Consider the following 26,827-nt stretch of genomic DNA (forward strand, 5'->3'; position numbering starts at 1 on the left):
TCTCCTCTTGGTAGTGAAGCTTCCTATAAAGTTTAATTGAATTCCGGTCATTTATTGCTGAGAAATAGCCCAGACACAAATTGTTAATGGACGGACGGACACACGGACACAAGGACAAACCGGCAACTATATGCTCCACAGGGATAACTTTGGCACATTTTCATTGATGGGCAAATACATTTTAGGCGTAGGTTTCATTGAAACCTGGATGAAAATTATATGAATACAAATAATCTGAGAGGGTTTGGCCCAAGATTGGCAACAGCTTCAGAATTAAACAAAACCCTGTTATGCTTTAACATTTACATTTCTAAAAATAAACACACTTCATGAAATTTCTACCTCATTTTAGTTCAAAAATTTGACAACCATTTTAAATTGTGTAAAAAAACACTTTCAATTTGTTGCCTTATTTTTTTTCAAATATATATTTAACAATTACAGCTGGACTACACAATTATTAAACTGTAATATAATGCTTTATCCTTATTAAGTCTGTCAGTAAAAAAATGCTTGAATTTGCAAATCAAACTTAGACCAATTTTGTGATTCTCGTAAGTTAGTTAGTTAGGTCCATACACAATAAAGACTTTTGAATGAAACCTCATAAAGTTTAAAACAAGTTCACATCGAGAAAAACTGGGCTTAATACATGTGCATAATATCTTCCCTGATTAATCGGTGCAGTCTGCATCAGATAATCAGGGACGACACTTTCCGCTTTTTTTTATTTTTCTGTAAAAAGGCTCCCCTGAACGAAACTCTTGTCTATGTGGTAAGTGTTGTCCCAGATTAGCCTGTGCAGACCTGTAGTAAGTGTTGTCCCAGATTAGCCTGTGCAGACCTGTAGTAAGGGTTGTCCCAGATTAGCCTGTGCAGACCTGTAGTAAGTGTTGTCCCAGATTAGCCTGTGCAGACCTTTTGTAAGTGTTGTCCCAGATTAGCCTGTGCAGACCTGTGGTAAGTGTTGTCCCAGATTAGCCTGTGCAGACCTGTGGTAAGTGTTGTCCCAGATTAGCCTGTGCAGACCAGCGGTAAGTGTTGTCCCAGATTAGCCTGTGCAGACCTGTGGTAAGTGTTGTCCCAGATTAGCCTGTGCAGACCAGTGGTAAGTGTTGTCCCAGATTAGCCTGTGCAGACCTGTTGTAAGTGTTGTCCTAGATTAGCCTGTGCAGACCTGTGGTAAGTGTTGTCCTAGATTAGCCTGTGCTGACCTGTGGTAAGTGTTGTCCCAGATTAGCCTGTGCAGACCTATGGTAAGTGTTGTCTCAGATTAGCCGGTGCAGACCTGTGGTAAGTATTGTCCCAGATTAGCCTGTGCAGACCTATGGTAAGTGTTGTCCCAGATTAGCCTGTGCAGACCTGTGGTAAGTATTGTCCCAGATTAGCCTGTGCAGACCTGTGGTAAGTGTTGTCCCAGATTAGCCTGTGCAGACCTGTGGTAAGTGATGTCCCAGATTAGCCTTTGCAGACCTGTGGTAAGTGATGTCCCAGATTAGCCTGTGCAGACCTGTTGTAAGTGTTGTCCCAGATTAGCCTGTGCAGACCTGTGGTAAGTATTGTCCCAGATTAGCCTGTGCAAACCTGTGGTGAGTGTTGTCTCAGATTAGCCTGTGCAGACCTGTGGTAAGTGTTGTCCAAGAGTAGCCAGTGCAGATCTGTGGTAAGTGTTGTCCCAGATTAGCCTGTGCAGACCTGTGGTAAGTGTTGTCCCAGATTAGCCTGTGCAGACCTGTGGTAAGTGTTGTCCCAGATTAGCCTGTGCAGACCTGTGGTAAGTTTTGTCCCAGATTAGCCTGTGCAGACCTGTTGTAAGTGTTGTCCCAGATTAGCCTGTGCAGACCTGTTGTAAGTGTTGTCCCAGATGAGCCTGTGCAGACTGCACAGGTCAATCTTAGATGACATTTGACGCACTTGCATTAAGTCTGGTTTGCCTAGAGCGTAGATAAAACACACACATTTTACTCACAATGATGTTTTGATGTCACTTCAATGCCGCCATATGCAGTGGAGTGCGGCCCAGGACATCGGAGGCATCGGCAAGGCAACCGTTCTTGGATAAAATGTCTTTCAGTCTTGCCTGGCCGTATAGTGCAGCCTAATGGGGAGCTGACAAGAAAAAGAGACACGCTCTGGGAATACCAGGCTTTATTAGCGCAAATGGTAGTCCCATATTAGCCTGTGCAGTCTACACAGGCTAATCAAGAACAATACTTTCCGCTTTCATGGAATGTTTCAGAAGATATTATTGTGATAAATTTTCTCACCAATTAATTTGCCTGAATTTCAAGAAATGAAAAAGGCTTCCATTGTGTTTACATTGTGAATGTTGATGACTGACGGTAGACATAGATATAAAACAATATATAAAAAACAGATTTATTTTATGATTGAAATTTTTGACAACACTCATCTAAATTCATCTGATTCTGCAACCTTTGTAAAAATAAAATGCTTCATGTACGTCAAATTTGCAAGCCTGTCAACATAATCATGCAATCCATTAAATATAAATTAATGATGATGTTGATAACTATGACAATGTTTAATGATGATGATGTTGATGATAACCTTATTAGTAAATGATCACCTCCAACTCAAATTATTAACTCAATAATTGAGCCCATATCACGGTCCACAAATCTGAGCAATATTTAAATTTGCCCTGCACAACTCGAGATGGCTACAGTTAAATTTGTTAAATCCATATAAGGATTCCTGGTATGTGATTCGTTCACATCTAATTTTGAGATACACATTAAAATTTTATAAATAATCTGATGAAATTGTTGTATTTCACATAAATATATTTAAATAACATGTTTGATGTATTAATTGAACGTACAATATTCATTGAAAGTACAATGCAGAACAAGAGCACTGCATAACGGGTGCCATAGCTCGGCTGCGGATGCAGTTTTGAATTATTAAAGCTTGTTTTTTGAGAGTTCACACTGACCTTGACCTTTAACCTAGTGAACCAACAATGGGTGTGGCATGTAGAACTCATCAAGGTGCATCATCATATGAAGTTTCAAAGTTGAAGGTGGAATCACTTTGATTTTAGAGGAAAAGGTAAGTTTTTAGCACGACGCGGACAGCGGACGCCTGACGGCGCACGACAAGCTGGCTATGACAATACCTTGGATTCCCGAAAACAGCCGAGCTAATAACAAACTTCACTTATATTGGCAGGGTTTTTTTTTAGAAAAAGGGGAAGACGCTGGACGCTGGGTAAAAGGGGAAAATAGAGCGCGAAAGAGACATATTTGGGGAAAAAATAAAAACTGTTGATTTCAATGTCTATAACTCACCTACAAACTAAATGTTTATTTTTAGAAAAAGAGGCATGTCTCTGACCTTTTTGTTCTTAAACACATGAACAAGTATGATATTAAAGTCAAAGTCCTAAATAAAATTGCAGGGGTAGATCTAATAATGGGAAATGTTTTCAACTGGGGCCGGGGGACGATGTTAATATTGTGATTTCAATTTCATGATGAATGGGTAGATGATTTAGATCTGCTACAGTATTGGAAGGATAAGGTGCGGCAGCTGCCGATTATGTACTTTCACTTTCACAATGTTCGATGTTTATTACATGTACCTCCGAGTTCTGCTGGGTTTCAACGGTTTTTGATGATTCATTCTTAGAAAATGCGTCGACGCAATTAATATTTTCCGAGTCCGAACGTTTTATTTCGTTCGTGTATGAACGCCAATTGTGAGACTTTTTTCTGTTTTAAAGTTTATATCTTGGCTTTCACATAACCCGGATGAAAATTCCACTGGTTTTCGGTAAAAAATAAACATTTAGTTTGTAGGTGAGTTATAGACATTGAAATCAACAGTTTTAATTTTTTCCCCAAATATGTCTCTTTCGCGCTCTGGTTTTCGGTAATTAATTGACGAAACGCCATTCTCGCGCAAGACCGGAATCCAGTAAAATAGTCCCATGATTAATACGATTAGTTGCCCGGTTTCCATTACGTAATTTAAGAGCTATATTTAGAATCACTGGTATTCCCAGATTTGAGTGTTCGTCAGGAGAGAGAGAGAGAGAGCGAGATCGTTGTACACGGTACAAATTGGATAAGTGTCGACTTCCCAAAAGAAAAAAACATTTCTTTGAGGGTAAAATATTATATATTGGTGAAAAATTACATTTTTGGAGGGGAAATTGTATTTTTAGGGGAAAAATTCTGGTAGGGGAAGACGCCGAATATCGGTGTCACTTTCTTAGTAAAAAAAACCCCTGATTGGTACTTACCAGTTTGGAATAGGAGAGTGTATTATTAGGTAGATTAACAGGAAGAAGGTCATCTGTCGCCATCATTAAACATAAGAGTGATAAGAACCACTATGTACACAATGTATTCAAACATATTACCAGAATATTTTCAATGTTGACAAATATTAAACAAAAAACTTTTGAGGAATAAACAGTAAATAGTAAAATTAGAATAACTTGTGTAAACCGGTAAAAAAATAATTAAAACAAAAACAAACCATGGATGTTCCAAAATACAATTTCTATAAAGACTTCAGTATTCAAGGAAAATCTTATGTTTCAAAGCAAACTACCACAGCCGTAAAACAGTGGTAAAATTGATACAGTAAATGGGGAACTAAAAAATCTCCAACTAATATCTGTATACATGAAGTTTGAAAAGGGAATGAATTTTAGGCATTCATTACAAAACATAACACTTTTTTTTTCTTATATGTTTTATGCACATTTTCAATTTCCAGTGGATTTATTTAAAATATCAATAAGCGGTTTGCCTTATAGCCTCGAATAGTATACACAATCAACAGACACTTGTAAAGACCATAAATAGTGACAAGTTTGCTCATTAATTTTTGCAAAAAGCTGGCAATGTTAAAATTTATTTTATGCTTTCTGTTGGTTTATAGAGATATATCAGTGAATTAAAACTGATAAGTCACTGTTTCAAACAGTGAAAATTATCGATAATTTTAATTGCTTTACTGGAAATACTTTTTAGATATGTTTGGTTTCCATATTTTGACCCAAAATTTTACCAAGGGCGGCTACTCTCTGTTGAATGTGTATAATAACATACGGATTAGCTACCCTCTAGCTAACATGTAATGTAATCGGGGCGCCAAACAAGGAAATAGATTGTCCGGATTGGCAAAAATACAAAAATAATCACTTCTAAGCATTAATTAAAAATAAAATGTGTTGGATTTCATGGAATATTGATTTAAATTGACTTGTGATCATAGAAAAGTATTTTTTCCCTTGTGGCTACAAGTTTCACTTGTGAATTAAAATGGATATTCCACCAAATCCAATAAATATCCTCCATCTCTCTTACTGTCGTCACTTTTTGCAGCTTCCACAGGCCTCGTACGAAGCGTCACGACATGTTTGAGGCACTGTAGACGCTCGAGAGGCGTACTGAAGTCGTTCAGCTTGGACAGCTCTTTCCGCGAGCCCGGCAAATTCTCCTCATACTCTGCGCGCACATGCAGATTCTCTAAACGGGTGTCCACCAAGTTACGGTTCTTCTTGTTCAGATTTGAGTCGTATCTCTTCATGCAGTTGGTGATGGTAGCAAACAGGTGCTTGTGGACCACGTTCATTAGGTAGTTCTAAAAATTTAAAAGGAAATTCACAATTAATTGTTTTATAGAACTTATAAGTTAAATAAGGGAGCATAACTAAACATAGAATAAACAAGAGATGTGTTCGTCAGAAACACAATGCCCCTTATTGCGCCGCTTAGAAATACAAAATAAAAAATTATTGACCTTTGACCTTGAAGGATGACCTTGAACTTGAACTTCCACCACTCACAATGTGCAGCTTTATGAGAACGCCGCTTTGAATTATTATTTTTTTACCTTTGACCTTGAAGGATGACCTTGACCTTCTACCACTCAAAATGTTCAGCTCCATGAGATACACATGCATGCCAAATATCAAGTTGCTATCTTCAATAGTGAAAAACAGAGCTCCAGATAAAATTTTGGTCTAATTCTTATTTACTCCCTATTTTAAAACTTAATTCTTATTTTACGTTTATTTATAAAATTAATTCTTAACAATATATTAAAAAATAATTGTTTATTCATTGTTTTTGACACATCAACAAATTGAGTCATTACGCAAAAGCTTATAAATTCATCAATTATTGACGAAACCATGCTTTGGGTATTTGAATCTAATTGAAAGAATGCATGCAGCGTGGACTTTTGACACTGAAATGGCTTTTTTGCCTTCCACGCTTCGGTCGGCCATTTTGATTTTTTATGTAAAACGTTCACTGACACTTCGGCTTAGGTCATAACAGCCTTTTGGTCGCCGTTAAAGTCATATAAAAAACTATATTTAATATTTAATATTAATGACATTTTGAATAGGTATACAGTATTTGACTTGTGTATAAAAATAACGATAAGGGTAATTAAAAAGGTACAATAAACAGTAATGACTCGTCTGCAATACTAGGAGAACAGAATCGAAACCGTTTGGCCTTTCGACCGTTCTTAGGTGTTGCTCTTCCTCACAGCAAAAGCTTGAGTGACGTTGACTTAAAGTTGTAGTTTTAATTGAGCGCCTAGACGAGTCAGAACCGGGATGAAATGTTTACCGTATATAATTTGCTACTGGAAGTTTTACGCTCGTTCGAAAATTTTGAATTCGTCTTTTATTTTTTCAATGCGTAACTTTTAAATCTAAATCATTATTTAAGAAATTAAGTTCGTTTTAACACCTTTACGCATGTTATCTGGAGAACTGGTGAAAAAGTTATGGCCAATGTTAAAGTTGTTGTACGGACAGACAGACGCAATATATTAGACATTTGACCTTGAAGGATGACCTTCACCTTCATCTTTTACCACTCAAAATGTGCAGCTCCGTGAGATGCACATGCATGCCAAATATCAAGTTGCTATCTTCAATATTGAAAAAGTAATGGCCAATGTTAAAGTTTTCGGACGGACAGACGCCATATATTTGACATTTGACCTTGAAGGATGACCTTGACCTTTAACCACTCAAAATGTGCAGCTCCATGTGATACACATGCATGACAAATATCAAGTTGCTATCTGAAGCGACATAGAAGTTATGAGCATTTTTCGAAACATTGACGCAAAACCTAAAAGCAAAGTGTGACGGAAAGACAGACAGACGGAAGGTCAGATCACTATATGCCCTTCTTTGGGGGCATAACAATAATTTCAATTCATTACAAAAGCTCACCATGAACACTACATGTGCAGGTGAGCTAAAAGACATCAAGAACTGCTAATTCCCATATTTAAAAAAGCTAACATATACATAGGATCTTAGACAAATTGTCACTCCATACCACATTTTATTATACAAGATCAGGAATTTTGTTAAAAGTCCAACCATTTGCAAGCTTACTAACCCATTTCCTGGATAAGTTTAATATGAAATAGGAACAAGTGTCAGATCTTTTTAATCACATGCTTTTAAATTAACATTTAATTAACGTTCTGATAAAAAGGAAAATTGTTTTCACTACGTTCTGTGAAACAAAAAGTAGCAAATGAAGATGCCATGTTTCAGAACTTAACCAAACCTTAACTGGACTTTATAAAAGCTCAATATTTGTCTCACAAATGAGTTATAAAAAAAGAAAAGTTTAAATCTGTATGCAGTTCTTGATATTCACAATAGTCTAACTGATCTGGGCAATCTAAAACAAAATAAGACGCAGCTTGCTGTTGTAAAGATGATGCTATAGTCTTATTAACAAAAACAAAAAAATGAAACAAAATAAAACATCCGGAAAATTCAATTCATATAAAAAATGGTTCCGGCAACTAAGAAAAAAGTTCAGTAACTTGTTGTTCCTGTGTTGTAGACATAAATTATTACCACCAGACTGTCATTCAGGACTAACTGCATGGCTCTCGTCACCTGACCAGACACCAAATCCTGAAGTAGAAGAAAAACCCAGCGTTTTATGATCAATGAACTTGAGAAGTCTAGTTTATTGAATGATAACCATAATATTCAATCCTTCAAAACACCTATCTGTTCATGTGTTTTTGATAATGAATTTCCTTAGAACATTGGAACTTCATCTATTGATATTTGGAAATAGCTTAAAAATATGAATCCAGCGATTTCCCTCTCTATTAATATGGTACCAGTAAACAGTACCATTCCCATATTTGGTACATGTATTTGAACCTTTTTTGAATCCATATTATCTAATAAACAGGGCTAATTTCCCCCATTGGACCAGATCTCGTGCCATTCCCCAAAAGGTGAGGGGCAAAGCTGTTTATACCCGATTGTATTTGTTTTCGAACAGCTTCAAAATCTATCCCCTAAAGTTTTTTAATAGTTTCACTGACAGAAGGGACACTTTTTCACTATTGATAATAACGTTTCTGTTTGTAAAGTAACTGTTTTAAGTGTTTTAAAAGTTTAGCAGAAAACTACATCAAACGGACTCTATTCAAGGGTTGGCTTCACTACGCTTTCTCAAACCGTTCCAATCCAATAGAATTTTACTTAATTTATTAATTTGTTTACTAACACATATGTCAACTAAAAGAAGACCAATACATTAAAATGATAACAATAAAGTCAAATAAATAACTTGATCCAAAAACATTCTTAAACTGGCCGCTACAAATTGGAGCAATCAGGTCCTGTACCACAAGTGCAGGAGTGACAGTTCCCGTGAACTTCTGATAGTCTATGCAGAAAGTCAGCAACAACTGGTCAAGATTCTCCTTGGTTTTGGCACTTCCTGTTTAACAGAGCCTTTTAAAGTAATCTTAACTTTCTGCAAACTATTTAGTTTAGCTTTATAGAATTAACAACCTAAGGTTTATTTTAACGCTTTCGAGTACATTCCTTTCTTGTAAATAACCATAACTTGGTTTCTTTTTTGTGGAGATCTAAAGAGGCCCCCACAGTGGGAATCAAACCTGTGAACTCCCAGTTTAAATCTTGATTTAAAAAAAAATAAGGAAAATTTCTCTGTCTTTCATTGTTGTATTTACTGTTGAGAAAAGTATGCCTCATTTGCATTTACGCCAGCGCAATGTTCTCTTCACTACATGCTTTGATGAAGTCCAGAAAAATGCTATTCAATACTACCAAGAGATGTGTTTGTCAGAAACACAATGTCCCCTATTGCGTCGCTTAGAAGCCATATATTTGACCTATGACCTTGAAGGATGACCTTGACCTTTCACCACTCAAAATGTGCAGCTCCATGAGATATACATGCATGGCATATATCAAGTTTCTATCTTCAATAATGCAAAGTTATTGTAAAACTTTAACCAAGGTTAAAGTTTTGGGACACACACAATGAATGAATGAATGACAGACGGACAGACTGACAGGCCAAAAACAATATGCCCTCGATCTTTCGATCCGGGGTCATAACACAAACTTTTAAATTTTACTTTAAATAATGGGTCGAGCCATTTTGATGACATATTTTACATTGAAAGTTCTATAACTGAAACAAATTGTTGTTTGTAAAATAGTTATGACTGCCCCCTCAAGGTTAAAATTAATGTTCCCATATAAGATGTTTTTTGGTAAACATTACATGTACATATTTAATTGTATTTTCAGCATGAATATGATGATCTTATATTGAATAATTGTAAGAAAACACATATGATCATAGTTAAACAGAATCGACATAATTACAACAAGAGATGTGTTTGTCACATACACAATGCCCACTACTGTGCCGCTTTCAGTTTGATACATGTTTTTTTACCTTGACCTTGAAGAATGACCTTGACCTTTCACCACTCAAAATGTGCAGCTCCATGAGATACACATGCAAGCCAAATATCAAGTTGCTATGTGAAAGGACATAGAAGTTATTAGCATTTTTCGAAACCTAAATGCGAAACCTAAACGCAAAGTGTGACGGAAGGACAGACGGAAAGACAGACGGACGGAGGATCCGATCACTATATGCCCTCCTTGGGGGGCATAAAAACATATATGATAAACAACTATAAACAGGCTTCAATTCACAACAGACTGAGTTTATTTTAATGAATTTAAAAAGGGCACTTACCTATGACTTGCTGACCCTTGACCTTGTTTCGTAAGACATGCTTACACAACCCCATCATTTGGGTGACAGTCTCTTGCAGGTAAAACCCCTCCCCTAAGAGAGATGGCCTTATCTTGCCTGAAAAGTGTTAAAACATTCAGTCATCTATATGATCATTGCTCTGCAAAAACTGGGCTTAATGCACTTGCGTAGTGTCCTCCCACATTAGCCCGTGCCTTTCCCACAGGTTAACCAGGGACAACACAGGCTGCCAAAACTGGATTATTTTATTCGAAGAGACCACCTTTAAACAAAAAATTCCCTGAAAGTTTCATTCCGGATGCGCATGTTTAAAGCTATTCTAAAGAAAGCACAAGTAGATTGAACGGTAAAATAGTATTTAACAAACACAATTCTCATACAAAAGACAGTAGAAGCTGAAGTAAACATCAACAAGAGATGTGTTCGTCAGAAACACAATGCCCCCTATTGCAACGCTTTGATTTTTTTTTTATATTTTTAACCTTTGACCTTGAAGTATGACCTTGACCTAGAACTTCCACCACTCAAAATGTGTAGCTTCATGAGAACGCCGCTTTGAATTTTGTTTGTTTTGTTTGTTTGACCTTTGACCTTCAAGGATGACCTTGACCTTGAACTTCCACCACTCAAAATGTGCAGCTTCATGAGATACACATGCATGCCAAATATCAAGTTGCTATCTTCAATATTGCAAAAGTTATGGCCAATGTTAAAGTTTTCGGACGGACAGACACCCTATATTTGACATTTGACCTTGAAGGATGACATTGACCTTCACCTTTCACCACCCAAAATGTTCAGCTCCATGAGATACACATGCATGCCAAATATCAAGTTGCTATCTTCAATAGTAAAAAAAGTTATGGCCAATGTTAAAAGTTGTTGGACGGATGGACAGACGCCATATATTAGACATTTGACCTTGAAGGATGACCTGCACCTTCAACTTTCACCACTCAAAATGTGCAGCTCCGTGAGATGCACATGCATGCCAAATATCAAGTTGCTATCTTCAATAGTGAAAAAGTAATGGCCAATATTAAAGTTGTTGGATGGACCGACAGACGCCATATATTAGACATTTGACCTTGAAGGATGACCTTCACCTTCACCTTTCACCACTCAAAATGTGCAGCTCCGTAAGTGCACATGCATGCCAAATATTAAGTTGCTTTTTTCAATAATGCAAAAGTTATTGTAAAAGTTATGGCCATTAAAGTTTTCGGACGGACAGACGAACTGACACACATACACACATACCGACAAACTGACGGACAGTTCAACTGCTATATGCCACCCTACCGGGGGCATAAAAACCCATACAATCAACAATTAGACACACCTATTTGGATTTGTTTCACAGCTTGATTATCCAGGATCATCACTTTTTGCTGCTTGTCGTTTTGAGACATGGCCTCCAATTGGTCAGTTCCCATCCTAATTCGCAAGCAATCAACCAATAGCTTCTGTGGTAAGACAGTGTATTTTGTCTCCAGAGCCTGCAATTAAAATTGAACAGTTATTATTATAATCTGCAAATCTTTGTATTCTCTTATTAAAGAGTAAATACATATTGGATTTAAAAACATGAGATGTTATTGCAAAACTTTAACCAAGGTTAAAGTTTTAGGACACACACAATGGATAAATGAATGAATGACAGACAAACTGACAGGCCAAAAACAATATACCCCAGATCTTTCTATCCGGGGGCGTAAAAATTTGCAATCAAAACAACCAAATTACTTTCAATGTTAACAATCTAAATACCACAGCGGACCTCTATAGGCTGGCTAATAAATTAAGTTCAATTTCATATTTAACAAACGGCATACATTGATATTTGGGCATAACAATGACTTCAATTTGCTAATGATGAATGAACAAGAGCTGTCACCATAGGATGACTTATGCCCCTATAAACGCTTGATAGAAGTTATGAGTATTTTTTTCCAAACCAAAACGCAGATTTCGAAACCTAAATGCGGACCCTATGTTCAAGGTCAAGGTAACAGGGGTCAACATTTGTGTGAGTATGGAAAGACCTTGTCCATGTAAACATGCATACCAAATATGATGGTTATATCTCAAGGGACATAGAAGTTATGAACATTTTTCAAAACGTAAAAGCAGATTTCAAAACCTAAACGCGGACCCTAACTTCAAGGTCAAGGTCACAGGGGTCAAAATTTGTGTGCTTATGGAAAGGCCTTGTCCATATACACATGAATACCAAATATGAAGGTTATATCTCAAGGGACATATAAGTTAAGAGCATTTTTCGAAACCTGAACGCAGATTTCGAAACCTAAACGTGGACCCCAAGTTCAAGGTCAACGTCACAGGGGTAACAAAATGTGTGCGTATGGAACAGCCTTGTTCAAATACACATGCATACCAAATATGAAGGTTATATCTCAAGGGACAAAGAAGTTATGAGCATTTTTCGAAACCTTAACGCAAAGTGTGTGATGGAAAGACGGACAGACAAACAGACAGATGGACAGTCGGATCACTATATGCCCCCTTTTCTTCGAAAGGGGGCATCAAAATATCATCAATAAGATTAGCACAATACATTGATGCCAGTTTTGCAGTTTGATTTTGAAAACAGAACAAAAATCAATAATAATTATTATTGTCTAGTAAATGTATTTGACAAGGTCATTAAACAAGAGCTGTCAGTGGACAGCGCGCTAGACTATTCGAGTGCTTGACAGTATAACGTAAGCCATCATGGGGAAATAGTTCATATTCAATAATTTATTAGACGATCATTCAAAAATAAAAAAGGAACAGAACAATTATTTATTTTTGGGGAGGGGGAGGGGGTAGGGGGGGTGAGAGGGGGGTATAATGTGGGGTGTGGTAATTTATTAGATGATGTAAAAAAAAAATTAGGGGGGAGGGGGGGTAGGGGGTGAGAGGGGAAGGGTATAATGTGGGGTGTGGTAATTTATTAGATGATGTTTAAAAAAAAATGGGGGGGGGGAGGTTGGGGGGGAGGGATTCTCGGTAGGGGTGTGGGTTATTGTTTGGGTGGAATCCATTGTGGAATTTAGGTAAGTGTTGTTTGTCAAAGTAATAATAAAATGTGATCATAAATAAAGAAGTTATGGCAATTTAAGCAAAATGTTCAATTATCTAAGTGTAAAAGGGGCCATAATTATGTCAAAATGCTTGATCCAGTGGTCTGCTATTGTTTATAGGTTGGGGTCATGTTGGTAAACGAGTATGCAACATATACAAGCAATATGTCAAAGGATATAGGAAATATTTGGGGTAGTACGCAATCTTTAACATAGATTTATCAATAATATGCATATTTTAAGTATAAAAGGGGCAATAATTATGACAAAATGCTTGATAGAGTTGTCTGCTCTTGTTTATATGTTGAGGTCATGTTGGTAAACAAGTATGCAACATATGAAAGCAATATGTCAAGGGATTAAGAAAATATTTGGGGTAGTACCAAAACTTTAACATTTGAACGCAGACGCTAACGCAGACACCGATGCCGGGGTGAGTAGGATAGCTCCACTATATATATTTCATATATAATAGTCGAGCTAAAAATCAAACAAGAACCAGATCACTTGAAAATCCATAGGCAACTTAAAGATTCAACATTATGTTCCACTTTTATGTCTTATATAAGCCGTGCTCTGTGAAAAGGGGGTTTAATGAATGAGCGTAAAGTGTTGTCCCAGATTAGCCTGTGCAGTCCACACATGCAAATCAGGGACGACACTTTCCGCCTAAACTGGATTTTTGCTAAGAAACTTTTTGTAAACAAAAAATACCATAAAAGCAGAAAGTGTAGTAACTGATTAGCCTGTGCGGACTGCACAGGCTAATCTGTAATGACACTTTAAGCACATGCATTTAGCTCAATTTTCACAGAGCATGGCTTATAACTCTTTTGCGTACCTTGCTGACCCCACAGAAGTTGATAGAACTCGTTATAACTGGTCGGCAGTCTGGAATAGTCAGGGGCAGAAGATTTGTTTGCATCGCCTGGAAAGCAACTAAGTAATTAACTAGTGACCTGAAAATCAATAGGGGTCATCTGCGAGTCATGATCATTCTACCTATCAAGTTTCATGATCCTAGGAATAAGCGTTCTTCAGTTATCATCCGGAAACCATTTTACTATTTCGGGTCATCACGACCTTGACCTTTGACCTAATAACCTGGAAATAAATAGGGGTCATCTGCGAGTCATGATCAATCTATCTTTCAAGTTTCATGATCATAGGCCCAAGCGTTCTTGAGTTATCGTCTGACAACCACCTGGTGGACAGACCGACCGACCGACAGACCGACATGAGCAAAGCAATATACTCCCTCTTCTTCGAAGGGGGGCATAACAATTACCATACTAATAGGTAAGTGATAACAGCAAATGGTTTTCCAACTTAAATAACATATGCCGATTAAAGGCCTTTTTCCCTTTGAAAGTTTCTTTAAAAGTATGCAGTATACACTGATGATCCTCTTCTTCATTCCAGGGAACACAAATAATTGATAATAGAATAAAATATTCTTATTGTTCCAGAGCATGAATAGACAAGTATGGAATAAAAGAAAATGCACTATTTAAAATTGCGTTAGTAACCCTTGATTGGTCATTGTCTGCTCGGGTACTACTTAAATGTATCCCTGGTACTCTTAAGTATACCAATTTAGTACCACAGTTTTATTTCCCACTAAATTCAATATCGTTAAACGCGATACAGAATACTAAACAAAATTCTCTTTAAACAAAACATTTTTTAAAGTAGGAGTTTCGATAATATAGAGGCAATTTTACAGATTATTATCATAAATATGAACATAATTAATTTGATTTCCTTTTAGCCGACAACAGCAAATTTAGCGTTTGAATTCCCGGATATGTTTAGTATATTTTCCGTACCTGGGATACATTTAAGTATACTTTAGAGTACCTGGGTAAATTAAAGTATACTTAAGGGTACATTTAAGTAGTTCCCAAGCCTACAATGACCAATCAAGCGTTAGTAACAAATTGCAAATAGCATTTTCAAACATGCATAAGATTTGACCACCCTGTATACTGCAAATGAATTAATATTCCAAACATTGGAAATAAAGATCATTTCCCCCATCGGCTGTTCTCATGTTGATTTGAGGATGGAATTAAAGACGTCGCGTTCTGTGAAAACCAGGCTTATTGCATGTGTGTAATGTGTCATCCCAGATTAGCCTGTGCAGTCTGCGTATTGGCAGACAGGCAAGAGCAACCTGAAACCAGAGCTGTCACCATATATGAAGGTTATACCTCAAGGGATATAAAAGTTATGAGCATTTTTCGAAACCTAAACGCAAAGTGTGACGGAAAGATGGACAGACGGACAGTCCGATCACTATATGCCCTCCTACCGGGGGCATAAAAACCCCGACGGTTGGTGGGGCATGCGCGGAATGACATTGGCGCAGTTCCGGCATTCAGTTGAGTCAAAAATGCTGTTAAATAAAGCACCGGTCATTCTTTATATCAACCTAAGGGGTAACGATCTGGCCTATACGTCCTGGCTAAATGCATGTGTGAAATGTGTCATCCCAGATTGGCCTGTGTAGTCTGCACAGATTAATAAGGGACAACACTTTCTGCCAAGACTGGAATTTTATTTTAGAAGAGACTTCCTTTAAACACAAAATTCCATTAAAGCAGAGAGTGTCTTCCCAGATTAGCCTGTGAAGACTACACAAGGTAATCTGTGATGACACTTTGCGCACATGCATTAAGCTCAGTTTTGTAGAACGTGGCTAAATTAATGTCTCCCATACCTGTTTCCACAGCTCTGTTGAAGACCTCTGACACACACAGAACACGGTAACTCTCATCTTTGCTGTTGTAAAATGTCTCTTGAAACAAGATGGCTACCTATACAAAGACATAAGTCAAGAGGAAGTGACTTGTTACCATTATATTTCTCAAAAACGAGTGGTCCATGATGGCCCTTCAGCCAGAGATTAAATCACCAGTTAATGAAAATACCTGAAAACTATGCCAGTGTTAAAAAGGGGCATGACTGATCCCACATTCCCAAAGCTACAAGGTAAAACATTTCAAAAACATCTTAAAGGGTAAAAACAATTCTGCCTGGGAACAAATATTGTGAAACAGGGTAAATTCAAATACATTAATGTCCCACAAATAATAATGATGTTACATATGAGATCAGGCAGATAAGCCCTCTCTTCTTCAAATGCTTTATTTATAATTTAGACCTTGTATGTGGTATGCCCAACGATTTTTTTCTTCTTTATAAAGTACCATAAAACACTACTTTCCAATCGGGAAAAAATTACAATGTGTCAATTTGCCGATCGTTGACCTCGGCGGTACCAATCATGCAAACTCCGCGTATCGCAGGAAGTGCTTAATCTCCCTTCCGAGGCCGTGTCCGTGGAGTAGCGAGGGAAATTGGGGAAAACGCGTGGACTGTACTGTACAACAGAAAAATGATACATGTATATGAAAGCAGTGAAATTGGCTGCGTACAAAAACAATAAACACTCTGTAAACGACCACCTTGTCATTACGACCAACTTGATATGTATACTACCATTTTTCAGTCTCTTATTTTACCTCTTATATTTCAATGGTGGTTACACTCACTGGTCCGACCAAACCGCTAACAGCTATTAAAATCACTTTAAACAGAATCAATCAACCTAACTGCTCTTAATTGCCACCTGCCAAACGACCAATAACTTTCACAACTTACTTGATTTGGGGTTGTGGTTCAATCACCCAATTTGACAAGGGTAATTGCATCCACTGCAAGGTGTTAGATTTTCAGCCATTGTTCTTCTTTTTAATCCTTCAGAACAGAACAGAACAAAATGTTCATTTCATTCTTGATTGATATTTATCTAATATGTTCGAGTCTTTGATGGGTAAATTGGTTACATGTATTGTTTAGAACACACTTTAAAGATTAAAGACGGCGAATAATTTAACAGTTAAGATAGTTGAGTAAGATGCGAAAAAAGCAAGTGGGCTCTAACTTTGCTATAATCTTACATGCTTGGTCAGTGAAGTGAAACTGTAATCTTGGTCTGTACTTGGCAATAAAATGTGGTCACCAAAGTCTGTTTTAGTGAAGCTTGCATCTTTAACCAGCTCATACTTGGGCATACAGTTCTGAAATAATAGAGAAACAAGTCTGGATTTGTTCAGAATATATACAGGTATTTAATTGTAAATAATTCAGTTTTTAGTAATAATTAGCTATAAGCAAAGTTGAGTTAAGTATCATTTTTGCAAACACAATCATTGCAAAATAAGTATTACTCAGATGATTAAAAATCAAATCATCTTATATGCCTTTTTATCAAACCCACAACGCATGAAATGCCTTTATTTAAGCCATACCCATCTGAGCTACTGGATTCAATACATTTTATTAAGTATTCTCTTTAAAATCCAGTGTTGAAAGCTTAAGTTTTGTAAAAATGCCCACAGTCACCATGCAAAAGAGCATGTTTGCTAAGGAATTCCTACGCGAGGGGCCACACTAATGTCGTGGCAGGAAAGTCATTTGGGTGTGATTCCTTTGTAGTTCAGTGTACATTCATTCCACTACCTGGGGATGACTATCAGGATCAATTTTTCCAGCTTGGTTAAGTGTTGACCTTTCAGGATGTTGATGGATCGTCCACAAGCGCTGCACCACTGAGGCCTCTGTTCAGGACACCGAGTCGGATTGAGGTGTACACAAACCCGCAGTCAGGCAAGGATCATCCAGACCTTTAATAAAATAAAATGTTTAGGCCCCAGAAACTGGCAATTATGTTCAACACTGAGATAAGGAAACACATAGAGGAGACATCATGCCATGGCTTTCTCATTATTGACACGGCAAACTCGAGCAGCTGGGGACTTGGCTCTAAACAAAAACAGGTATGCTCCATCAATGTGAGCAAGATGGCATGTCAGAGTTAAAAAGAGCAAACAAACATACAAAAGAGATATGAAGGAAATTAGAAATTAAATGCCAGAAGTAATTTCAAGTATTGTTTTTCTGTCTGCAAGGGTTGCTGTGGAAAATAGTGCTTAACGCATAGTTTGGCCTGTAGGGGATCTGCTAGCAAAAACAAATCGAAGTCATATCTGCCCAAGAACTGAAAGCTTGAGATAACCATATCTGATGAAGTACTGCTTTAAGAATGCATTCTAATTGTACTTGAACCAGATCGCATTGACAGCACAAGGCTTCAGACCCTCCAAAAGTGTGAGGCTTTCAATAGTGCTTACCCGATACCAGACCGCATTGCCCAAAACATTGACTTTCTCCCGGAACTGCACAGGCCGCATCCGCAGCACAATCCTTAAGCTCAATCATGGTCTGGCTGACTCTGAAATAGTGAAATCTGAGTTTACAGATGCTCATTTGTCTAAAGGTTATGAGTTTATTGCCTATCTTATTAAAAGCAAACACAATGACATGCTAAAGAAGACATGTGCATTTCTGAAAAGACATACAGCTGCCCGATACTTGACTAGGAAAAGGCGCTATGGTCTTCACTCTGAAATTCATTACTCTAAGGGCTTAACAGAACCAAAGCCAGATCTTACAGCTTAATGGCCCCACCTACAGCTAAATATGCTTTATAGGTTGAAAATAAAGTTATTTGTCTGAAGAACTAGTGCTATTAACTCATCAGCTATGTTGCTCCACTGGTCGCAATTCTGTAAACACAGTGTATATATAGAAATACCTGGTCTACCTCATGCACCGCACCACTACGTCCACTGTAAATACACAGCTAAGTTAGTACTTTAACAAACAAACTGAAATTCATGTGTTAATTAAACAATCAGTATGATGACTCACATTGAAATCATGTCCAGTGCACCAGTCAGAGCAAGACAGCTAGCGGATTGTTGACCATCTGCGGCTCAAGGACAAATGGTCAGGCCTACAACGAGAAAAATGGCATAAATGGGTTGCATGCATGTAATTTGGCATATTTTTCATCTTGCTCTCCACCTGAAACTTCAATCTATGGACATAATAATAATTATATGTTAGATTTGTTGGAAATGTTACCCTTACTTGTCCATACCAGGTCCCCCACCCATCCGGAACAGTCCAAAACCACCTTAAACATCCATTTGGACCAAAATATTGACATCTCTCATCTATTTTAGCACCCAAATCATAAAAACATTCATTAAAATTCATTTTCTACTTGTCTCGCTTGCAGACGAATCCATGTGACCTTGCCATTGCAGTAAATGTGCTTTTTAAAGGTTATATTACACTAATTCCGATTCCCATAGGGTCCCATTATAAAACTGACAACTTTCACAGCATTTTCTTGCCTTTACGACGTATCAATTTTTTCGAACCTGGTATCATTTTGAAGATGGATCTGTCATCTTCCAATAATTGCAGTCAAAAACATACCGTCTCGCAATTTCTAACAAAGTAAATCGCTGTCGAATGAACCCACCGTAGAAAAACGTGTTTCGGAATCCTAATTTCGACAAAAGCCCCACACAATAGAAAACACACCCTCGAAAGTTCATCTTTTAAGTTAGCTTCCAATCCAAGGCATCAAAGTACTCCAGACACATACAGGATATTACAAATAACCACAAAAGACATGTCTCACATTGTTAAATGGCTTATATTCAAGAAGAGAAAAGGAACTCTTTAGAAATAGGCACTTCTTTCGAATGGACCACGGAGGGATACACAATGATTTAGTGTAATGTAACCTATATAATTTGCTACTGGAAGATTAACGCACGTTCGAAAATTTTGAATTCATGTTTTATTTTTTCAATGCGTAACTTAACGCAAAGATTTTAAATCTAAATCATTATTTAAGAAATTTAATTCGTTTTTACGCCTTTACGCATGTTATCTGGAGCACTGGTGAAAAAGTTAAAGGCATGTTAAAGTTTTTGGACCAGGGTTGGCACCAATCGACCACCCCCGGTTTTAACCGGCGGTTTTTACAGGTTATCCGCGGTTTTAACCAGCGGTTTTTACCGGTTAAAACCGCCCCGGTCAATACTCCCGAAGTGGTCATTACCGGTCGATTGAACTTTACCCCCAATTTTGATTTATATTCCATGCCTAATTAAACAATATTGATAATATAAATTAAACAGACATGTTGCCAACAATGTCTTAAGCTATTAATACCCACTATTTTATTCCTGTTCATGCAATTTGTAGGCCAATCTCTCAAAATTTGCAAATTAGTCAAAGTTGGTCAAATGGATTTTTCTGGTTGAAACTTTTTTTTTTAATTCTAATGAATTATGAATGCTCAGATAATTCTGTGCTTGATTCAACAGGAACCTGAACCAGTCAATTACTGTGTATGAGTTGTTCCTAATGCCCCACTGTCCCCACAGTCGTCTAACAGTCTTCTAACCTATACAGGTTGGGGTACCCAAAACTGATGATATGGCCTTAAATGGCACCTTTTTGACATGATCCTTACTTGTCATGTATTCTTGCATTGATTTCTTTAAATACTTTTAAAACAAAATAGTGAAAAAATCTTTTATTTTCCATTGATATAAAAATGAAAAACATATTAAGAAATAATTATTAAAACAAACAAGGGCTGTTTGTAAAACATGCACGCCCCCCTATATGGGCTATAAGTTGTAGTAGCAGCCATTGTGTGAATACGCTTTTTGTCACTGTGAACGGTGGTGGTGGTGGTGGTGGGTGGTGGTGGTGGGTGGGGTGGGTGGGTGGGTGGTGTGGGGTGGAGAGGGGTTGGGGTTTTGGTTGGTGTAGTGTCCGTCGTCTTCGCCGTCTCGTCGTCGTCGTCGTCGTCGTCCTCGTCGTCGTCGTCGTCGTCGTCGTCCGTCGTCGTCGTCGTCGTCGTCGTCTCGTTCCGTCGGCGTCGTCGTCGTCGTCGCGTCTTCCGTCGTCTGTCGTCGTCGTCGTCGTCGTCCGTCCCGTCGTCCGTCGTCGTCGTCGTCGTCCGTCGTCGTCGTAAGTAGTAGCAGTAAGCAGCAGCAGCAGCAGTAGTAGTAGTAGTAGTAGTAGTAGTATGCATTACAAAAAATGCAGTAAGCCTTTACATTTGGGTAAAATTTAATATATTACAAGGGAGGCAAATGTTGTAACAATAAATGTAAACTTATTGCATTGTTTCCCTTGTATATAAGAGTGTATTACCTCCCCTGTCCTGCTTATATTTATATTAATCAACAAAATTAAACATAAACACAATATTGAATATACAAAATATACAAAAAATCTCATATTCTGGTAATATTTTTACTTATCCAGTGTATTTTACTAAAAGGATGATGTTTCATTGGACTGATAATTATAGATTTAGGATTACAGACCAGTTGCTTCAGTAATATTGCTCAGAGTGTGCCCTGTTGGCCGCGTATGCATTCTTGAGTTATCATTCAAAAACCATTTTACTATTTCGAGTCACCGTGACCTTGACCTTTGACCTAGTGACCTCAAAATCAATAGGGGTCATCTGCAAGTCATGATCAATGTACCTACGAAGTTTCATGATCCTAGGCCCAAGCGTTCTTGAGTTATCGTATGACAACCACCTGGTGGACGGACGGACCGACCGACATGAGCAAAGCAATATACCCCCTCTTCTTCGAAGGGGGGCATACAAATAATTTAAAAGAAGAGTAGACACACAATTGGAAAACATTATTTGTTGGCAAAATCAAGAACGTTGATTGTTTATTCATTTGAATACCAATTGAACTTTTAAATATGAAAGGGAAAAAAACCCTCTTAATACAGAAAGGAAACAAGTAAGAAGTAACTATTAAATTGTTTTTCAATACTCATTTGACCGGTCAATATGCCAACCCTGTTTTGGACGGACGGACGGACAGACGCCATATATTAGACATTTGATCTTGAAGGATGACCTTCACCTTCACCTTTCACCACTCAAAATGTGCAGCTCCGTGAGATGCACATGCATGCCAAATATCAAGTTGCTATCTTCAATAGTGAAAAAGTAATGGCCAATGTTAAAGTTTTCGGACAGACAGACGCCATATATTTGACATTTGACCTTGAAGGATGACCTTGACCTTTCACCACTCAAAATGTGCAGCTCCATGTGATACACATGCATGCCAAATATCAAGTTGCTATCTGAATTGACATAAAAGTTATGAGCATTTTTCGAAACATAAACGCAAAACCTAAACGCAAAGTGTGACGGAATGACAGACAGACAGACAGACGGACGGTCCGATCACTATATGCCTTTCTTTGGGGGCATACAAATAATTTCAATTCATTACAAAAGCTCACCATGAACACTGCATGTACAGGTGAGCTAAAAGACATCAAGAACTGCTAATTCCCATATTTAAAAAAGCTAACATATACATAAGATCTTAGACAAATTGTCACTCCATACCACATTTTATTATACAAGATCAGGAATTTTGTTAAAAAGCCAACCATTTGCAAGCTTACTAACACATTTCCTGGATAAGTTTAATATGACATAGGAACAAGTGTCAGATCTTCTAAATCACATGCTTTTTAATTATCATTTAATTAACGTTCTGATAAAAAGGAAAATTGTTTTCACTACGTTCTGTGAAACAAAAAGTAGCAGATGAAGATGCCATGTTTCAGAACTTAACCAAACCTTAACTGGACTTTATAAAAGCCTGATATTTGTCTCACAAATGAGTTATAAAAAAGAAAAGTTTAAATCTGTATGCAGGTCTTGATATTCACTATAGTCTAATTGATCTGGGCAATCTAAAACAAAATTAGACACTGTTTGCTGTTTTAAAGATGATGCTATAGTCTTATTAACAAAAACAAAAAAATGAAACAAAATAAAACATCCGGAAAATTCAATTCATATAAAATGGTTCCGACAACTAAGAAAAAAGTTCAGTAACTTGTTGTTCCTGTATTGTAGACATAAATTATTACCACCAGACTGTCCAACTGCATGGCTCTCGTCACCTGACCAGACACCAAATCCTGAAGTAGAAGAAAAACCCAGCGTTTTATGATCAATGAACTTGAGAAGTCTAATTTATTGAATGATGACCATTATATTCAATCCTTCAAAACACCTATCTGTTTATGTGTTTTTGATAATGAATTTCCTTAGAACATTGGAACTTCATCTATTGATATTTGGAAATAGCTTAAAAATATGAATCCAGCGATTTCCCTCTCTATTAATATGGTACCAGTAAACAGTACCATTCCCATATCTGATACATGTATTTGAACCTTTTTTGAATCCATATTATATAATAAACAGGGCTAATTTCCCCCATTAGACCAGATCTCGTGTCATTCCCCAAAAGGTAAGGGGCAAAGCTGTTTATACCCGATTGTATTTGTTTTCAAACAGCTTCAAAATATATCCCCTATAGTTTTTAATAGTTTCACTAACAGAAGGGACACTTTTTCACTATTGATAATAACGTTTTTGTTTGTAAAGTAACTGTTTTAAATGTTTTAAAAGTTTAGCAGAAAGCTACATCAAACGGACTCTATTCAAGGGTTGGCTTCACTACGCTTTCTCAAACCCTTCCAATCCAATGGAATTTTACTTAATTTTTTAATTTGTTTACTAACACATATGTCAACTAAAAGAAGACCAATACATTAAAATGATAACAATAAAGTCAAATAAATAACTTGATTCAAAAACATTCTTAAACTGGCCGCTACAAATTGGAGCAATCAGGTCCTGTACCACAAGTGCAGGAGTGACAGATCCTGAGAACTTCTGATAGTCTATGCAGAAAGTCAGCAACAACTGGTCAAGATTCTCCTTGGTTTTGGCACTTCCTGTAAAACAGAGCTCTTTAAAGTAATCTTAACTTTCTGCAAACTATTTAGTTTAGCTTTATCGAATTAACAACCTAAGGTTTATTTAAACGCTTTCGAGTACATTCCTTTCTTGTAAATAACCATAACTTGGTTTCTTTTTTGTAGAGATCTAAAGAATCATACCTGTGAACTCCCAGTTTAAATCTTGACTTAAAAAAAAATTAGGAAAATTTCTCTGAGAAAAGTATGCCTCATTTGCATTTACGCCAGCCAAATGTTCTCTGCACTACATGCATTGATGAAGTCCAGAAAAATGCTATTCAATACTACCAAGAGATGTGTTTGTCAGAAACACAATGTTCCCTATTGCACCGCTTTGAAGCCATATATTTGATCTATGACCTTTCACCACTCAAAATGTGCAGCTCCAGGAGATACGCATGCATGCCAAATATCAAGTTGCTATCTTCAATAATGCAAAAGTTATTGTAAAACTTTAACCAAGGTTAACGTTTTGGGACACACACAATGAATGAATGAATAAATGAATGTTAGACGGACAGACAGGCCAAAAACAATATGCCCTCGATCTTTCGATCCGGGGGCATAACAAAAACTTTGAAATTTTACTTTAAATAATGGGTTGAGTCATTTTGATGACATATTTCACATTGAAAGTTCTATTACTGAAACAAATTGTTGTTTGTAAAATAGCTATGAATGCCCCCTCAAGGTTAAAATTAATGTTCCCATATATGATGTTTTTTGGTAAACATTACATTGTGCATATTTAATTGTATTTTCAGCATGAATATGATGATCTTATATTGAATAATTGTTAGAAAACACATATGATAATAGTTAAACAGAATCGACATAATTACAACAAGAGATGTGTTTGTCACAAACACAATGCCCACTACTGCGCCGCTTTCAGTTTGATACATGTTTTTTTACCTTGACCTTGAAGAATGACCTTGACCTTTACCTTTCACCACTCAAAATGTGCAGCTCCATGAGATACACATGCATGCCAAATATCAAGTTGCTATGTGAAAGGACATAGAAGTTATGAGCATTTTTCGAAACCTAAATGCGAAACCTAAACGCAAAGTGTGACGGAAGGACAGACGGAAAGACAGATGGACGGACGATCCAATCACTATATGCCCTCCTTGGGGGGCATAAAAAACATATATGATAAACAACTATATACAGGCTTCAATTCACAACAGACCGAGTTAATTTTAATGAATTTAAAAAGGGCACTTACCTATGACTTGCTGACCCTTGACCTTGTTTCGTAAGACATGCTTACACAACCCTATCATTTGGGTGACAGTCTCTTGCAGGTGAAACCCCTCCCCTAAGAGAGATGGCATTATCTTGCCTGAAAAGAGTTAAGACATCTAGTCATCTATATGATCGGTGTTCTGCAAAAACTGGGCTTAATGCACTTGCATAGTGTTCTCCCACAGTAGCCCGTGCCTTTCCCACAAGTTAACCAGGGACAACACAGGCTGCCAACACTGGATTATTTTATTCGAAGAGACCACCTTTTAACAAAAAATTCCCTGAAAGTTTCATCCCGAATGCGCATGTTTAAAGCTATTCTAAAGAAAGGACAAGTAGTTTGAACGGTAAAATAGCTTTTAACAAACACAATTCTCATACAAAAGACAGTAGAAGCTGAAGTAAACATCAACAAGAGATGTGTTCGTCAGAAACACAATGACTCCTATTGCGCCGCTTTGAAAAAAAAAAAAAAAAAAAAAAAAAATTACCTTTGACCTTGAAGGATGACCTTTACCTTGAACTTCCACCACTCAAAATGTGCAGCTCCGTGAGATTCACATGCATGCCAAATATCAAGTTGCTATCTTCAATAGTGAAAAAGTTATGGCCATAAAAGTTTTTGGACGGACAGTAGGGCTGTCACGATTCACCGGTATATCGGTATATCGCGGTGCATGTCGTGAAAAAAATCGCTACGCGGTACGGCGTTGCCGCACCGGTTTTGTTAATATTATTATATTAGCACAGATATAAATATATTACATAATTATTTTGATATAGATATGGTTTTGAAAACTGTAGCAGCGATTCAAACAGGCTAAATAAATAATCCGTTCATATCTAGGTCAAGCAAGCGCTTCCACTGGTAGATGTTTAACTTTCACGTTTAAAATACGGCGATGTATGGGTCCGTACCTTTTTTGGAATTTGAGACAGATTTCCTTTGCAAATAAGTTCATAATTATCCAAAAGATGTTTACTCTATTTCTTAGTTTCTTTCTTTGGTATATTGATCGTTCAAAGCATGGCACTTCCGAATCATGTTATCTTAAGATTATGAATAAGTCGAGGAAGAGTCAAAACGCTATGGATTTTCAATACTGGGCCTGCTGACTCCGCATTTTAAACATGCCCTTGAAGCGTTCGATTTACACAGATTGTAGTCACAGCTATTGTAAACAACATGGCGGACATTTTAGAAAAAGACGCGAATAACAATAACAATTACAATGACTACTTCTATCAAGTTTATTACAGTTTCTTTTACAGTTTCTAGTCATACTATGATACCAGTGTTTTCTGATTATTGAGTTTAATAAAGTGTGTAAAACTTGTTATTCTGCTGTTTTCTTCACAGATACATATTCTGTAAAATATCGCGGTACGTACCGCGATACAGTGTTGCCGTACCACGATATACCGCGGTACGCTCACGGCGTATCGTGACTGCCCTAACGGACAGACAGACTGACACACTGATGGACAGTTCAACTGCTATATGTCACCCTACCTGACGCCTAAAAACCCATACAATCAACAATTAGACACACCTTTTTGGATTTGTTCCACAGCTTGATTATCCAGGATCATCACTTTTTGCTGCTTGTCGTTTTGAGACATGGC

At 37.3% G+C, this 26,827-nt stretch overlaps 1 protein-coding gene and 2 long non-coding RNA genes across 3 annotated transcripts in view; all 3 read right to left on the reverse strand.

Annotated features, from left to right (window-relative positions):
- LOC127843886 (ankyrin repeat domain-containing protein 27-like) overlaps window positions 1–26,827 on the reverse strand; it is a 300,768-nt gene that overhangs the window by 251,788 nt on the left and 22,153 nt on the right. Inside the window, exons 6-13 of the mRNA XM_052373779.1 lie at window positions 16,850–16,945; window positions 16,468–16,568; window positions 15,906–16,002; window positions 14,025–14,111; window positions 11,437–11,593; window positions 10,074–10,190; window positions 8,677–8,771; window positions 7,886–7,945 (exon numbers count right to left, since the gene is read on the reverse strand). Of these exons, the coding sequence (XP_052229739.1) occupies window positions 7,886–7,945; window positions 8,677–8,771; window positions 10,074–10,190; window positions 11,437–11,593; window positions 14,025–14,111; window positions 15,906–15,962 (573 nt within the window). The 5' untranslated portion in view covers window positions 15,963–16,002; window positions 16,468–16,568; window positions 16,850–16,945. The remainder of the gene's footprint in view (window positions 1–7,885; window positions 7,946–8,676; window positions 8,772–10,073; window positions 10,191–11,436; window positions 11,594–14,024; window positions 14,112–15,905; window positions 16,003–16,467; window positions 16,569–16,849; window positions 16,946–26,827) is intronic.
- On the reverse strand, window positions 1,345–1,896 carry LOC127843906 (uncharacterized). The gene is made up of 3 exons (XR_008032436.1): window positions 1,807–1,896; window positions 1,696–1,769; window positions 1,345–1,436 (listed from the first exon to the last, which is right to left on the reverse strand). It is a non-coding gene; the product is annotated as an uncharacterized LOC127843906 (long non-coding RNA).
- LOC127843901 (uncharacterized) lies at window positions 17,529–19,048 on the reverse strand. The gene is made up of 3 exons (XR_008032431.1): window positions 18,962–19,048; window positions 18,382–18,482; window positions 17,529–17,874 (listed from the first exon to the last, which is right to left on the reverse strand). It is a non-coding gene; the product is annotated as an uncharacterized LOC127843901 (long non-coding RNA).

This window comes from Dreissena polymorpha, chromosome 9 (assembly GCF_020536995.1).
Source record: "Dreissena polymorpha isolate Duluth1 chromosome 9, UMN_Dpol_1.0, whole genome shotgun sequence".
NCBI lineage: Eukaryota > Metazoa > Mollusca > Bivalvia > Myida > Dreissenidae > Dreissena > Dreissena polymorpha.